At 39.5% G+C, this 17,894-nt stretch overlaps 1 protein-coding gene across 3 annotated transcripts in view; it reads left to right on the top strand.

Annotated features, from left to right (window-relative positions):
- The window catches only part of tgfbr3 (transforming growth factor, beta receptor III), a 71,411-nt gene that overhangs the window by 13,984 nt on the left and 39,533 nt on the right, over positions 1–17,894 (top strand). For all 3 annotated transcript variants that reach the window (XM_076880748.1, XM_004552887.4, XM_004552886.4), the window contains exon 3: positions 12,314–12,501. In XM_076880748.1, the coding sequence (XP_076736863.1) occupies positions 12,314–12,501 (188 nt within the window). The remainder of the gene's footprint in view (positions 1–12,313; positions 12,502–17,894) is intronic.

Here is a 17,894-nt window from a genome sequence, read left to right as displayed (position 1 = left end):
AAGGTTCATGGTCCATGGGAATTATGCCCTGCAGTAAGAAGGAAAGATATAACAATTCATTTAATCCCATTCCCAGGGGAACAGGCATATCTCAAAGATACACCTCTATGCTTCTTCATACATTTTAATTAACTTGGCTTTTTCTTAACATTATTCCACGGCTCTTTTGTCTATCTGTGTAGTGAATGTGTGTATCAGTGCTGCTGCCTTACTTTTGCATTTGAAGAAACACAGTCAGAATTGTTGAAGAAATACTGGCAACTGAATTAGGATGTGTACACACACAGGGGAACGGTTCTGTATGTTTATCTTTGGAAATGGCTTTGTGGGAATATCAGATTTGTCCCTAACTGGCACACAGACTGACATCACTTCCTGTACCCAAGTGGTTGGCTCAGTGCCATGCTGTGGAAAGCAACAAAGTGCATTCTGTGGAAACGGGGGCGTATATTTCTTTGTATGGTAGAAGAGGGCTGTGACGTCAGATGCACCACTCACAGGGGGTAGTTTTCTAATTGTAAAAATTCATATACATGTTTCACAATCTTGACCGTGTCTGGGCTGACTGAACGGACTCAAGTGCAGACGGAAAGATTGAAATGAACAGTCTTTTATTTACAAACACCAAGTAAACTATATACAAAGTGTGGGGAAAGATCAGTGGCCCGGGGATCCAAGGGAAGGGTCTCTTCACTCGCTCGGTGCTCCACGCTCCACACACGCACACTCGTTCCGCTCTCCTACTCCAACACGCTCCACGCAAAAACTCGCCACACTGCTCAGTCAAACACTCACGCTCGGGAATTCAAGAAAGGCTCAAGGGACGGGCCCAGGGAAATCTATTTACAAACAGAAAGTCAAAGCCAGGCTTACACTAACGTGAGTCTGTACAACAGTCCAACGATGAGAAGCTCTGAGCCACCACCTTAAGTAGTGCCCACGAAACTGCTGGATGGTGAGCCTCAGGTGTGTAATTGCCTGCAGGTGTGTGGCCAAATGCAGGAGCTTGTGGTGAGCTCCGCCTAGGCAGGGGAGGAGGCAGGAGAGGTAGAGAGAGCGAGAGCGAAACAAAAACAATAACACATGTAGCCTTAATGAGTCAGCCGGACAGCCACAGGGACTATGACAGAAGAAGTTTGTCTACATGAATAAATTGGTCATTAAAGGAGCAAACATCATTAGCAACCTGCCTTTTTTAGCTTAGGGTTGTTTGGATAAACAAAGACATTTGAAATCATCATCCTGGACATTAGAATCACCAGACACGCCACGATACGATATTATCACGACATTATACACACAGTCGAAATGATGTTATTTTGATTTTTAGCATTTTCCAATGTGCTGAGTATTGCAGTAACATATATTGCGATTTAGCATCTTTTTCATCTGCAAATTATTCTTTAAGAGTTCAGCTCTGTCAGTATCTATTTTACAGAATAAGACCAAGTCTTACTTTAACTGTTTGTTTGCTGAAAAATGAGATTATCAAGCATACTAAAATTGTCTCTAAAGCCTTGCATAAATGCTATCGTACGACAGTCAGGTATCAGTCTGCAATTTGATTGAGGTCATGTTGACAATTAAATTCAATGTGTTTCCGATAATACAGCAATTAACTGCGATGAATCATCGAACATCACATATCTGTTGATGTCTATGTAGACAAAAATTCAAATTTAACAGTTTGACATTACATTTTTGCTCACCAACTGGCGTGCTTTATAGGACTATGAACTAGCATACAACTAGCTGGCAGCCAGTTGAGTTAAGTGCCCTCAAGTGTGCTCATTAACAAACACTTACTCAGACTGATGGGAACATGTTGGCAATCTGTCTGCATTTATAAATTAGATAACAATTATTTGCAAACCTTCGAAGATCTCTCTGAAGGTTACTGCAGTCAGTCTAGGTCTACTGTTTGCAGAAAGGTTGTCTCCTATCTGGTGACCTGTGCAATCACCTTGCTATCAAACGTAGTCATGATTTCAACACTGTCACGCTCTGGGTAACTAATTAGTCACCACAAGTTACAATACGTTGCATAATGTGAAAAAATTCAGTACAATGCCCAGACAGCCTCTATGATATACATGTGGCTATACATGTATGTTATCTCAAGATGGCATTGTGAGAAATTATTCTCTTGTTCATAGTATACCCAACTGTATATGTTTTATAGATGAAATAAATGTGTTGCAACCAGATTTAGATCTGATAGCGATAACATTATGTGAATTCTGCACTTATATATTTTTTACCCTATGTTTCTATGCATTTTATTACTGGAATAAACAAAGATATGTGTGATACAGACATCTACTATATTTGTTTATAGTAAAAAAACAGAAAAATTTAGAGCATTACAACATAATTACAACATTGTTTCTACCTCCAGGCCATCTTATTTTATTATTTCTTCTAAATTCTTGCAATTCCACTCCAATTGCCCTGGTGTTTTTGTAGTTATTTTAAGCATGAGGCTGGTTCTATTAATTGAAAGCAACAGGACAGATTTTCAAACTGCAAAGCAACCAGTACTCTGCACAATGTCAAATTATATAGAGACTGGTTTTCTTCACTTAAAATTTTTTTTTGAGGAAGCTTGTAGTCAGGGAATATATAAAAACAAGAGCAGGATTTTTATACGTTATCACATAATAGTCTGGAAAAATAATCTGCTGAATTGGAACAAAATATCTGAAAGAGATATTAGTGTATAACAAATGAGGTCCAAAAGTAGCCTGCCAAGGACTGTGAAAAGTGTCTAGTGACATCACTGCTTGGACCTCACATTGTTTAAATATATCAAAAGTGAGTATTTGCACAGTCTCTCCCTTCTTAATATGGATTTATATGCTCACTTCCTATCTGAGCTCTAATACTATCACAGTGACGCTTAGACAGTGAAGAAAAATAAAAGAATATAATTAATATCTTTTTACAGAAAATAAATTTGTCCTGCACACGGTCTTGTCACACTATATCCAACGTTTCTGTTAGGCTCAGTGTCTGTATATTTGACACTAATCCTCAAAAAGGCATAACTGAAGAAATAAACATCTAACCAGGGGGTGGTAAGGAGAAAAGGTAGCAGGTTAAAGTGCGTGTCAGTCATTGGTGCTACTCTTTCATGTTCATGTGCTTTTCTCACGTAGAATCAGTCACTCTGCAGGAAGCCCTGGTTGTGAACTCTGCAAATACTGATCACCATATTGTGCTAATTTTCAGCTCCATGTTTTTAGTCTGGGACTCCAGAGCCTTGCTTTGCATATTTCAGTGTTAAAATTGACTTATTTTGTTATACTGCAGGCCTCACTGATCACTTAACTTCCATTATAATTCAGTTAAAAACCAGATAAACTAATAGATCAGGGCTCTAGACTAACTTTTTACCACCGGCACAAAAGTTAGGCGCACACAAATTTTATAATAATTTATATAATATGTGTTTTTCTGGATACACTGTGCTTTTTCAGCATTCAAAGATTGATGACACCGTGTCAGAGCACTGGCTATGAATTTCAGAAGCATCAGGCCTTAACTTAACAGAAAAGTTAGCAATAGTTCTTTTCCTATTACAGCTACATCCACTTCTGTCGTGCCTAGGCTGCTCACTAGGGCTGGGTATCATCACTGATTTCTATAATCCATTCGATTCCGGTTTTCAAAGTCCCGATTCGATTCAACTTAGCCTCAGACAGTCAGAAATATTATAATTCTGATCATTTATCAGTACTGACTTCATCAGAATTGTGAACATCACAGCAGATGCCTTTGTGTGAAAGTAACTGAGAATAAAACACAGAAAAACATGAAGGAGATTTTCCTGGTCTGGCTTTTTATAGCAGATAACCTTAAAAATATTCTACAATGTTCTGCATATAAAGTTTAAATTTCTTCAGTATTGAACAACAGAAAAAATAGGCTTTCTTGTCCGAGGTCATTTAAGTGAAAAAGAAAAAGACAGCAGCCGACAGCGCTGTAAACAACGGTAGACTGGTGGGTAATAAGCGAATGAATAATACAGAAAACGGAGATTGGAGACGGGAAACTGTTCTTGAAGTACAGAGAGAGATCGAGAGAGAGAGAGCTAGCTGTGCATGAAGTGTGATTTTAATAGTCGTGGAAGCAAAACAGCAAAATTCATGACGACATTGATCAAATGTGAAGCGCAGTTTGCTGTTTCTTTTGCTGCTGGCTCGGTGAATTTTGGTTGGAGAGACAAAACCTGCAGCTCAGAATCAGCGCAAAAAGACGTAAACACAGCGCGGACCGGACGCATCAGAATCGCTAAGCTCCGACAGCGTGTCCGTCTATGGGCCGTCAGGTAAGAAACCCGAGAAAGACAAAGTTGATTCTGATGCGTCGGTCCTCTGTGTTTACGTCTTTGTGTGGAATCCGTGTACCTGCTCTCATTTGCTGTTTGGTTGTTGTTGAAATGGTTTTGTGAGCTTTAATCTGAGAATCTGGCGTTTCTGGCAAAACACAGTTATATTTAAAAGTCGATTCAGGATTTAATGAATTGATATCGCTTTTTTCAAGCTACTCACCTCCCACTTCCACCTGCACTTTCAACTGGACCACGGCCAATCAGAGAGGTCCCGCCCCTTACTATCTCTGATTGGTTTAGTCCACGATAGGGGCATAATGTGTGTCTGTTGTTGACCACAGGGAAGGTTGCAGATTTTTTATTTTTTATTTTTTGCTACCCGAACAGTTGGTCGCACAGGTGCAACCAAATATTTTATTTTTTTTTAGTCGCACCGCTGAAAAATTTGGTCGCACTCTAGAGCCCTGTAGATAAATAAGTACATTTTGAGGTGGCGATGGAGGGGAAACTGAGTAGTTTGCAGCCGAAACATACTTTAAGTCCATCAGCGAACTTACAGGCAAGAGACCTACACAGAAGCTACGGCGTCCCCAACAGTCTAACTTGGAGAAACCTTTTTCTTGTTCTAAATGTGTTGTTGACTACTCTCTTTCTGCCATCGTGACACGAGATAAACTCTTTAAACAATGTTTCTACTTTAAACACAGAAAAGTTTCTCGACAGTTTCTGCCAGGCTCAGCTTCTTTTTTCTGCCATTTATATTTTCCTGTTTTATTCCTGGCCAGAACCAGAACAACAAATTTTGAAAAAGGTACATTTTAGATGCAGTTTGCTCAAATATATGCTACAGTGACATAGTTCAGCATCACATCGCCAGATACTAAATTATCTGTTCACAATCTTTTATAAACGCTGCCTCTGTCGTGGTAAATCGTAGGGGAAGCATCAAGATAGTATTTAACGAAGTATTTCAAACAAATCCACGTCACAACATCTTCCTGTGTGTGCCCACGTAGAGTAAACGGGAACAAACGTAGCGGTGAAAGTTATTTGCCATGTGTCTCTGTCTGTGTAGAACTTCTCACTTTCAGAATGAAACCACAATCTTTTTATATTATTACATGTGGTTTCGACGCTGTGACATTTGCAGTAGTTGCCGGTGCTGATGCATAATACTTTATAATAAGCTTGTAAGCTGCCTGCGAAGAAGTTTCTGATGAATAGTAATCTTTAGTTTAATTGTGGCTCTCCATAGATTTCAGTGTTGATCAGCAGGACTCTGAACAGCAGCCCAAAACATCCATCTGCAGATAAACCCTATTGTCTAAATAAAGTCTGATCTATTCCTGAGCCCTTGTTTTTTTGCTTTAGGTATGCCAGCTGTCAAACCCTCCCCCTGAGCCCTGTTACAACAGAGGACTATCTGCTAATGCAGTGTTGTAGATGAGTGAACCGCAGAGCAGAACACAGTGTTGGGAGGTCAGTGGGTGGTTAGGTGTGTAGTTCAGACTGCAGGTGGACTAAATGGTTTCTTTTTTCTCTTTCAGTTTCAGATCGTTCGTCTGTTAACACATTGTCAGAAAATACAAGCGTGCAAAGGTGAACGATATTAACCATTTAAACTAATTTAATAAACACGTTTTAAAGATCTTAATCTTGTAACTTTGTACGCAAAGAAATTTGAATTCAAATCATAGTTTTTTTTTTAATGAATTTGGGTTGTGATCCGACATGGGAAGGATTAGGCTGATGATGAGGTGTTAATGAAGATTTAGCTGTCTTGTCCTTGTAGCTGTTGGTTCTTAAATTTCATTTATTGCAGGTGTTTTCTTTTCAGAGAGAGGCCTGTGAGAAATAGACTTTGCTTTGAATTAGAGCAGGGCGATATGACCAAAAATATTTATCACGATATACATTTGAAAATTTGCGATAACGATATAACTGACGATATAATTGATATGACACAAAATACTTTACAACTCCACAACTTTATTAGTGCAAAAAAAACCCAACAACGTATATTCACTTAAAAAAGCAGCTGTTTTTTATGTGCATTAAAGTTATATAAAAAATTAACAGTGCAAATGCAAATTCCTTGCTGACAGTTTAACCAAAAGGCATTTCCAGTGGAAACTGGCCGACATATCCTCAGCATAACCATGTATAATACCCACAAAACTTAAAAAGAGGCTATACACACGCAATACGGTAATATTATGTTGAAGCACAGTACATATCACTCCGCCAGGCTCCTGCCTACGATAGTCGCAATGCTCCGACAATCCATCAAGCTGTGCGGGTTCGTAGCTTAGCAAAGTTGTACTAAAACATTTGAGAGATTTTCGAGCGCCGTGTACCACATAAAATCGTTTCGAGGTCAGTAAACACAACCAGAGTTCATACATAAGGCACACGGGATTATAAGGGGCACTGTCGATTTTCAGAAAAATCAAAGGATTGATTTTAAGTGTGCCGTATTTTCCAAAAAACACGGTAATAACAACGGCCCGCTAGCATGCTCTACCAAAAATAGTGCTTTGTTGCGTATCTGACAGATGAAAGCTAAACCAGTTCCACACCACTGAAGTTGCAGCATTTTTACAAACCAATTCTGGTTCATCCGTTTCATTCAACGATCCGCTTTCGCCCTTCTCATTCTCCGTCGCCGCCATGCTTTTTCCGCTATGTGGGTATGAAAACAAAGGCACTGTGCATGCGCGTTTTACCCATATTTCATTTTCTTATCGTTGCCCAATATTATACCGGTATTACCGTGAACGGTACAGTATGGCCCAGCCCTACTTTGAATGATACTGCAACAAAGAATTGTCAGGATTCAAGGTGAATATTTACTGCTCTTTTCTTCTTATGTAGTTTGCAAGATCAATTTGATATGGCTGACTGGAGTGAGATTGAGTTACAGAATAATGGAGGGCTTTGCCTTTTGCAGTATGTCTGAGATTTTGTAGTGTTTTAAAAATTTTGGAGATGGGTTAAGGATGTATTCTTCAGAGTGTCTGGTAGACTTGCTTTTCAGACCGAGTGAACAACGGCTTCTCTCATTCCTGTGCTGTGGGTGTTTTGCCTGACCAGCTAAAGTCACTAGTAGCAGCTGGACAGGACACACTCTGCCTGCCACCAAAGACTGAGGGAAAAGAAAGGTGGATGGAGAGAAGGGGAGACAGATGCGGGGGAGAAAGGCAGACAGGAAAGGTGACAGCAGACACCACGCTGTGGTGGGGCCAACAGATGCTCGTTTTATTTCCTGTATAACTTTTGATGTCAACTGTGGTTGTATGCTGATGGTAATGACATACATGATACGGTTTGTGTCAGTTTGATCAAACAGTGCACTCTCTATTTGTGTGACACTGTTAGATCAGTGTCACCTAAACTAGTTCGTATTCGTTAAAAGACATCGGACTTGTTCCACAAGAGGTGTTACAGTTTAGAAGTTATGATGGATATCTTTAGACGGTGTCCTGGAAATGACTCATGATGTTGCACAGAAGAAGAGGCTAATTCGATATTAATGCACAGTTTTTATCTGAAAACTGGCCCATGGGACAAATTATGAACATTTTTCAGGGCTAAAATAGGTTGTGGTGAAAGGGGAGAGGTGACAGGAAAAATGGGTGGAGCTTATCCTCTGACAAAACACACATTTAATGTATTTGATTCACAAATACTTTTATTACTAGTTCGCTTTGTCTGAAGTGTATAATTCCTCGTGTTTATGCGCGATCATGTTTGGTCCTTTGCTGTTCACACTTTGGCTTTGCAGAGAATCTTTAGTTTTTGCAACACTATACAGCGAATTGTTTTTTTATAGTTCGTCACTCTGACCAGAACTGCGCTAACACAGGAAGCACGATGAATCCTGTAACCCGCTGCTCTCATGGTGTCACACCTTTCCTTATATGAAATAAAATGAACCAATAACATGATAACATCTTAGCTAAGCCTTGTCACTGCATAGATCGTTTTTTTAATGAAACACACCAAGACTTTAGTGAACAGACACCCTTGTTTCTCAGCTTTTTTTGTAAAACATTTGCCCATTTATCCAACAACATGTATTTTGGAGCCGGGGGTTTCGGTTTTCACTTGACTCAGTCTTCCTCTAAGTTTTAAATATTTTCTGTGGAAACTTAGTGTGATCATCCATGCATCCCCTGGGAGCATGACTATTTGCTGTATTTTTCATTGTTGAAAACATTAGTTGTCGATATACTTTGTCATGAGAACATTTTGCCTATGATAATTGGCCAGAGACATCATCATCTTCTGGGAATAATAAATATCACTGGCTATTTCCACACAGATCTGGTGACTTTTATTTGTTATTTTTTTGCTTAGGTTTCGTACAGATTTGCAACCGACTGGCTGATCTTGCCTTTTTGTACAAAAACAAAACCAATGTCACCGTGAATGTCCTACTTTTCTATCCATGTGTTGCTCTTTTCTCCCATAAGTCTCTCTGTTCTGCTGTATTTTTAAACAATTACAAAATCACATCATTGGCCAGCAGCTGTTGTAATCTTTTGGCAGTCTCCCAGAAAGACGTGTGTTTTTCTTTGTTTGTCTGGCAGTTGTTTGTTATTCTCCATGTGTGAGGGGAAAAAGTGAGTTGAAGTGCCCTCGGACGTGTTTGTGGGAGTGAGGCGTGCTGACATGGTTTGGGAGGGAATAGGCTTCGGCCCGCTGGGAGGAAAAGCGAGGGGGGTTAGGCGGGGGTTGACGTACTGATGCACCACAGGTTTTTGCCATTAGGTCTGGTGGTTTTATCGCTATAGTAAGACCTTACCGTATTTTAATATATGTATCCTTTCAGTAAGAGTTAAAGATAATCTTTCTGGGTTTGTAGTAAATTCACGAGAAACAAGAGCATAGCAACATAAAGTCCAGGCTGAGGCTGTCTGTGAAGAGTTTGGGATTTATCTCTTGAGAAAAACATGGTAATAATAAATTCTCTGATGTTTTCCTCACAACAAGGAGAGGGAAACTATGCCATACATGATCTCTGGCTTTATGCTGATCCAACATAGGCTTATTTGGCGGCACAGAAAGAGAAAACAATAGCTATGTGTTCTGAGCAACAAAAAAAACCCCAAACCCTTTCCCCCTAGCTGTACCCCACCGCTGAGGCGCTGTGTTTTTGGAGTCAGTTGGAGAGTTTAACATTGTTATCAAACTGTCTTTCACTTGGAACATTTGGAAATAATTAAAGTCTATCTGATTGCTGTTGGCAGCCTTTGCGTGTTTAGTGTGATGTGTTTGAAATGTGAGCGGGCCTTGGCTGGCACAAGCCTGTGAGGTCTGACCCCAAGAAAAAAAAATACTTGGCCAAACTCTTTCTCATAGTGTACTTGACCTTCTAATGTAAAAGTGCTGTTTGTTACCTCACTCGGAACAAATTCTCTTGTACCACCCCGAGTCCCACTTGAGGTTTGTGCATCTGCAAACTGCACCCTCATTGTTTTTAAGTGGGTCATACTCACTTAAAACGTAAAGGAAATTTATAGCATAGGAAATTGTCAGGCTGCGGTTAGGTTAGTTAACCACCACAAAGGTTGTGGCCTATGAATAGAAGTTGCATATCATGCAAGAGTGTGAATGGTAAGTGCAGTCATGTGAATCTAAACGAACCATTGTGCTGGTCAAGGAATTGCAGCATTAATGGATGATAGAAATGTTCATTATAGCTGACTGTGCAGAAGAGAAAGCATAGCCAGACTGACTGAACTCCGAACATCTACTGGAAAGTAAAAGAGATATGTGTACATCCAGTTCCCCCGTTGCCAAAAACGTATTAATGTGAACATTTAATTACTGAGAGTTGACAGTTGTATGACATGCTTTAAAAATGATGGGGAAACCAAGACAAAAATCCTTATATAAATGTCTTTAATTTTGTATACTGGGACAAAAGGAGGTACCCTAAAAGTAAATGATGATAAACAATAATAAACACAGTTTTATATTTGGTAGTTTTTTGAAACAAACAAACAAATAACTGTGCTTAAAATCCACTGCTTCTCTAGTGAGTCTCTTGTCCTGTCACTGAACTTCAAATTCATTTTCTTGGACTGCAGCTGGCGACAGTAGTCCCTGTCCTTCTTCGCAGCCTCATAGCTTTACTTAGTCCTGGTAAGAATGGCCCTCCAACTCAAAGTCAGTCCCCAGAGCAGAACAAGGACTACTGATATCAGCTGCAGGCAGTGGAATTTAAGGGACAAGGCGTTCTCTAGAGCATTACTGGTTACCACCAGGTGAACTTTAAAATAAAAAGTGAGAGGGTTGTCTGTTCGTGGATGGCGTTGTTCTCTCAGACAGATAAAACAAAATAAAATAAAAGACTAAAAGAATAAAGGACTCCGAAGACACTTGGCCAGCCCAGGTAAAGTCTATGTGTGGGAACAACTTGGGCAATAAGCAAATGGACTAAGGTGGTGACTATGGTCTGTGAATCCCACAGAAGGCCTATATCTTTCAGCCAGTCAGTAAATGCACGATCTTCTAGCAGTCCGTAAGGAGCCCAGTCAGCTGGGGGCCTTCTTTGTTGGATTTGGATGGCTTCACTGTGTCTGCATGGGTTTTCTGCTGCAGTCTGAAAACATGCAGATTGGGTTTACTGGCAACCTTAAATTGCGCACTATGTGAACATGAGCATGAACAGTTCTTTCTCTACATCTGTATCTGATCCAATGTCAGTTAGCATTGGCTCAAACCACACTGTGGGCATCAGGTTAGGATGATATCAACTACAAGGGATGGTTCGCAGTAAATAAGACTTCCGATTTTAAGAATAGAAAGATTTCAGATTTCAGATCGGTAAAACCTACTGACTGACCTTAACAACAATTAGTTTATGCAGTTTTGTTACACCACAAGTGTTCACCAGATGTTTTGATTGTTCAGGAAATTGCTCTTTTCTTGCTGACATATGCAAAGTTGTAAAGTATGAACTAAATCATTACTGTAGACCTTTGCTCAGACTCTAAAAGATGTGGACTGCAAACCCTGGTTCTTGTTGAATGTTAAATGTAACCATTGCAGGAAATCGGTGAAGTTACTTTAGGGCATTTATATTTAGGGATGATGATGCTTTTGTGTTTCATGTTACTCAGCATACATACAGTTAGAGTGCATAACATGGCACCATTTAGAGGAAAAACCTAGACTGTAGGGGAATCAGAAAAACAAATGTATCCAGTCATTCTACTGACATGTAGTTTTTTTTTTTTGTTTTTTTTTTGTTTTTTAGCATTTGATGATTGTTAAAAAGTTTCACCTCATAAAATCCAATTTTAGCATTAAAAAAAGTCAAGCTAAACCACCTGTGGACTAGAGTGGATGAGAGGTTGGAGTACTAAGTTATGCGCTCACACTAAAAAGGTTAGTAAGGTCTAATAAACAGACATATCTGACAATAAATGCTCAGTAACAGACTAATAATATAGAAGCATTTTACTAACAAAAAAACTGGAGCACAGGCTACTTACGTATTATTGGCCAGATTATCCTATCAGATATTCTCCAAGAGGCACCGACAGCATAAACAGATGAAATATATTGTTCTGTGAGGACAAGGTGGCAACTACAGCTGCCTGTGTCAAGATTAAAAAACAAAAATTTAACTTTAGTAAGTTAAAGTGAATGAATAATTTTTAAAAAAAGCTTCCTGTGCAGTTATGAAGGAGACATTTAAATATAGAGAGGTAAAATGCTTTTGTAATAGGCTATAAATAGGATTTTTCTGCTGTTAAGCTGTGCTTTTTGACATACAAGTCTATGGGGTATGGCCTGCTCAAGTGGCCACTTGAGGGACTGCAGTTTTTGTCACTCGTGGGTTAGTTTCCCTTTTAAGCCCTCAAGAATGTTGCTTGGATTTAATTGACAGCAATATATGAGGCTCTGAATCATACACATGCTTTAATATTTATTTTTATTGCAAGAATCGTTGTTTCTCTGCTGCAGGACCGCTGTTTCGCAGCCCATGTGAGTTGCTGCCAGTGGGGACGGGACACCCAGTGCAAGCCATGCTGAAGAGCTTCACTATCCTGTCAGGGTGTGCAAGCAGGGGCACCACCAGCTTGCCTGAGGAGGTCCACATCATCAACCTGAGAGGACATGCTCATGAGGGACCAGACAACTCTCCAGTAAAAGTGAGTCATCCTTAGTCAAAGAACCTGAAACTTAAATTGTCTTAAGTTAACCTGTAAATGCTTTAATGTTGATCAAAATTTAGTAGGCAGAGAAAGTATATTCATAGATTTATTTATATTAATTTTTCAATTTAGCAAGAATTTCAAATTAGAAGTGACCTGCCATAAGCTGGATGAAGATTGTAAGACCTGCTGTGGTTGATATTTCCACTGCCCTAGTTTTCTCAGTTCTGATAATGGCTGCAGTTATTTTCCATTTTACTTCAAGGAGACTTCTTGGCAAAAGTGAACGCCTTTTGTATTTTATTGATTCTACTCATTAAACAAAAAACAAAAACAGTGTCAGACATTATGATCAGGTGAGCTTTCAAAGAAACACCTTTTTAGCGTGAGTAATTAACAAAGTGATAAGTAATTTAAGCACCTGGTATTTTCCCACCATTTGCCTCATTTAAACTCATTTAAACTGTCAGCACATCTACCGATAGTGTTCCTGTATTTGATGTTAATTGTAAAACCGCTCCCTATCTTCGGGTGTTAAACGGCACATCTCGTGGCTGGAGTCCCAATCATCAGCAATAGTTTGGAGATGAATCACAGGCCCACGTCCTTCAAAACACCGGTGTCTAGGTTTTAAACCTTCATCCCCCTCTGTTAGAGAAGTGTGAAAAGCAGCATGTATAGACTTGTCATTGCAGTTGTGTTGCTGATGTAAGCATTAGTGTTGCCAAGGCCAAATGTACAGAAGCACAGTGTGTGTGTGGGTATGCTTCATCAGCACATAAATAAAGAAATGTTATTTGGGTGGCTGAGAGGGAAACATTTAAATAGCTGTGAAATGGAAACTTATGCATATCTTGACACTTTATGTCTTATTATAGACGTTTTAGTCATCGCTGTCGGTGGACACTTCACATTGGTCATGAACTACTCACGAGACGAGAGCTGCGTACGTCACACACACGATAAAAGGAATGACTCGGCCAATAACAAAGCTTAAACAACTGAAGCCTCACCTTTAAGGAAAAATGTAATGTAATATTAAACCTAAAATGGTGCAATGTCGAAAGAATTTATGTTCCTTTATAGTGACTAGCAGAGTTTACATTGCGAGTCTTGAAGATAAACATTATTATCCAGTTGATAAGTTACCGAGTCAGTATTTATGGAAAAAATGATGGACTTCAGTATTACACGTGCACGTGGCCTTCACAGTCAGAAACTACACTGGATCACTGTAATTGTAATAATTTGAACCCCAAATACCAGGGATTACCATAAGCGCGATGCAAATTGTAGCTGCTCTTATTTATGAATTTCTGTGGAATCATTTAGTAGATTTTTTTGGATGTGTCCTGCAAAGTTTGAAGGCTTTGCTCCGTTTCATCTACTTCCCGATTTACTGTGTCAGGGTGGATTATGATTACATGCAGATAGATATTGTATTCACACAGAACAAACTGAACTGGGTTTTGTCTTCACCTGCTGAAAGTTATGATTGTTGGCCTTAGCACATTCCTCACCTTAAGGTAATTCCCAGACCAACTGATTGGCGTTTTAATAGACAGAGTGCAAGTCAAAGTATGCCTAGTATGGATTTAAGACTCACATGACAAAGAGCGTTCCTGTTTTAAGCTTGAACAGACTTGTATGGAAAATCAAACAATCCTAACCATATTTTATCTGCTGTGAAAGTTGCTCGCAACCCACAAGACTGACTGTTTAAATCTTGTTGTCACTTGCTCTCAGGAGATCTTTCTGCACGTCGTCATCGACCAAATGATGACTCATAAATACAGTCAAACAGCAATGTCTGCTAGAACTAATTTAGCACACCTTTGGTTTCCTTATTCGATATATATCCTCATTTGATATATATCCTTATTTTCAGCTGACTTTATTTATTCTAAGTTCAAGATCAGTGAGAAGTCCATCACTAAACATCACCAGTGTTGAATTTCTACTAGCTTAACTACAGTTGGATTATTCTGTAAGTGGTGTACAAAAGTTGAATGTTATTCTAATTTGCTGTATTTAAAACTACAGCTTTATAGCACAGTAAAGGACTTAGTTACAGAGTCTGTGAAACGCATCACTTTATCTAGCTTTCGATCACCCATCACCTCCATGGTCAAGTGAGGACTAGCGCGGAGGAGGGAGAAATCCAGCTGTCTGTTCCCCTGCCTACAGCCTTGGCTACAGAAGGTCACGCCAGGTCTGGTTGAGATTAGGTGGCCCTACAGAAGCTCACTCTGTTACTGGAGGTTTCTGCTTATGATTAGATAAGATATCCTAAAGGACACCCAGACCCTCTACCCACTCTGGTCCTTGATTTTGTTTCCACCTGAGACGTGGGCACAGATTGGCCTGTTCAGATACAAGCAGCTCCTGACAGCCTTCAACAGGACCGTGTTGGAGGGCAAACAATGCGTCAGACTATGGTCTTATTGACACAATCTGCCCCTGATCTTTTGTGACCGGAGGTGGCAATAATCCAGTGAGAAAATGGAAGTGAAACAAGGGGATCTTAACATCCTAGTCTGCATTTGGGCAAGGATGTTCTTACTTAGAAGGCTGTTGGAGAAAAGACCTCATTGGTCTTCATTAATAATCCTTGACCACAGAGCGTCTAAACCCTTTACTTCTTTCAAAAAACAAGTAAAGTTGTAAAAAAGAAAGTTTCTACTGCAAATTCTTGAGGTCACTTATAACTTATAAGTTGATATATAGTTTATATAATGACATATACACTTCAAAAGAACTCTTTTGAGTTTTCAGCAGTAATACTGTTTGGCTTAAAAGGTGGAGCATGTAGGAAAATAGCTGTAGTCAGCTTGGCTTCCCAACAGTTACTGTGATTTCCAACACAAGACAACATCCTGGTTTTGTGGCAAAATAGAACTCCCACATGAAGCCTTCAGACCACTCTTGCAGCGTAATCAGTTTCTCCTCTGTGCATCTGCGGTTTTTGTCCAACATATTTTAGAAAATTATGGCTAAATACAGCAGCATTGTTTATTGACAGTACAGTAATTCAGATATGTTAACTGTCAGTGAAAAGACTGTAGTAGTCCTATTATAAGACTCTATTTTATGTTAAGATACTAAGGAAACTGGGACTGATGACTGAAAAGCAAGTAAGGCCTAATTTAAAGTTGGAGTTCAGTTTTAGTGTATGAATATATTTCTTGTCATTGAATTTGAAGGATTGCGCATTTATTTCACTCTAATTAATTGATCATTTCCTGAGTATGCTTTAGTGTGTTTCCTTTGCTTATTTTCTAAGCCTTCATGAAGGCGCCTGGTCAATGCATGGTACTGTAGACCTTCTCTGAGGTTTCCTCCACACCTCAGCGGATAGGGGACGAGGTTGTGACTGGGCTGCAGTACAGTCTGTATTTGGATGTTTTGAATGTGTCGTTGTGAAGCTTCAGCTTCTGGAGAACACAATGTGCCCCGGTGACTCCTAATAAGTGTCTGCTCAGCTAAGGCTTGACCAGGTAGTGGAATAAATCTGCTATTGCACATGGTGTGCATGGGCTAATATGGACAAGGGAGATTGCATGGTCAGTTTCAGACACTTTTATACACACATGTGTACAGTCGCGCAAACATGCTGCAGCTGCAGTGTGTGAGGCCTGCTTCACATCTCTTTCACGCCCATGTGTAAAAGTCATGGCTTGCAGTTTGTCTATGTTTTCAGTAAAGACATGAAAGCAAGAAAGCAATGAATTGTTTCCTGCCTGTACCAGTGAAACCATTCTTTATGGGTATTAACCAGTAGGTATGAACTGCTACTCATTGAAAGAAAAGGCACAGCTGGACCTGACTCACAATACACACTTTGGCTTCTGGCCAATCTCACACTAAAGCCGAGCTATTAAGTGCAACAGAACACCTCAGTAGTGACTGTGCAAAGTGCTTCGTCTGGATAACGTGACATTTGCAGGGATTGCTTTGACTGTACAATAACAACCAGAGGTTGACAGTATGCTAATCACTCATTTAGGAAGACTGAAGCTAGAAATGCATACAATGATCTGATTTCGAATGATCTGCGAACTTTGCGTTCAAAGTGATAAAAGTATACCTATCTGTGCTCCAAGTTTCAGTTTGAATTATCATTTTTGATTACTGACACATCCAAAAGAAGAACAGACTCTCACTGGCATTTATTAAAAGCACTCTTGATTTATATTACAAGTGACAAAAGCTGTTTTTATATCAACATAAAATCCTCTGGTTTGAAGGAGACTCTTCAATCATTAGACTGCCATAGCATATACAACCAAGTCAAGGCAGTTTTTTGTACCAGCCAAAAATGACAAATCTTGCACAAACATGCCAAGAATGTGCAACTCTGTTGTTGACTGGAAGACATCCAAGAAGAGTTGGTAAATTAGTGAGCCTGTCGTCTGGTGAGTCTGTAACTTTGGTACAGATTAAAAGTTCACGTTTGTGACGGCTTTCATATCTCTCAGCGCCCTGCCACCATGATGTAGAAATTTGTAGGTTTTGATAAAATGTCAGAACTTTTGTGCTTTGAGTGGCCAAGAGATTTTCTCTGCACATTCTTGGTCATATCAGGATACACTATTACTAATTTACGAACCTATTATTTTCATCTAGGAAACACTCTACCCATTACGCTATCGACTCATAAGTGTGTTTCTGCTTACGTTTGCAGATTAGCAGTAACCATGTTAGCATGGTTACTGTGATCATGTTTGCAGCTGGGTAGAAATTTGCTTCCAGGAGATTTAGTTTTTTGTTCATTATTATTTAAACAATTTAAAATTACAGAGTAATCAGTGGTTCATCGCTCCAGTTTGGTAAAGAGTCATTTATTTATATTTCAGCAACTTGAACCATTTGCCAATAATTTCTTTTTAAATGTTACCCCACACAATGGGTGCTGAGCAGTGCCAGGCCACATTGGGTAAAATATGTGCGATGGTTTAACTGAGCTACTCTGCAATTTCAAAGTAACATTTTTGATCTGGATTTGAAATCTAAGCCACCCCCCCAAACTCTGTTTTTTTAATTCAGTGTTTGTCTTTAACAGTAGGCTTTGTTTCATAGACTCTTAACTATTGTCATGGTCCTGGGTCGGTGACCCAGCGCTTTTAGTTATCATTTTCTAGTTTATGATGATGATGATGATTATTATTGTTTGAGTTCTGTGTGTTATATTTGGTCTGCCTTTGAGTCTGTCTCTGTCTATGGTGTCACCCCATCTGTTTGTGAATCTGTCTGTTTAGTTCAATGTCTTGCCTGGTTCCATGTGTCTGAGTTTCCTGTTTTATTGTGAAGGTTTGTGTCATATGTGAGTGTGCTCAGTTACGTTCCCCTGTCTCGTCAGCTGTGATTTCTCCCAGGTGTGTTCCCCTTCT

This window comes from Maylandia zebra, linkage group LG23, assembly GCF_041146795.1.
Source record: "Maylandia zebra isolate NMK-2024a linkage group LG23, Mzebra_GT3a, whole genome shotgun sequence".
Classification (NCBI taxonomy): Eukaryota; Metazoa; Chordata; class Actinopteri; order Cichliformes; family Cichlidae; genus Maylandia; species Maylandia zebra.
Note: the sequence above shows the minus strand (reverse complement) of the source record. Positions and strands in the feature narration are given on the sequence as shown.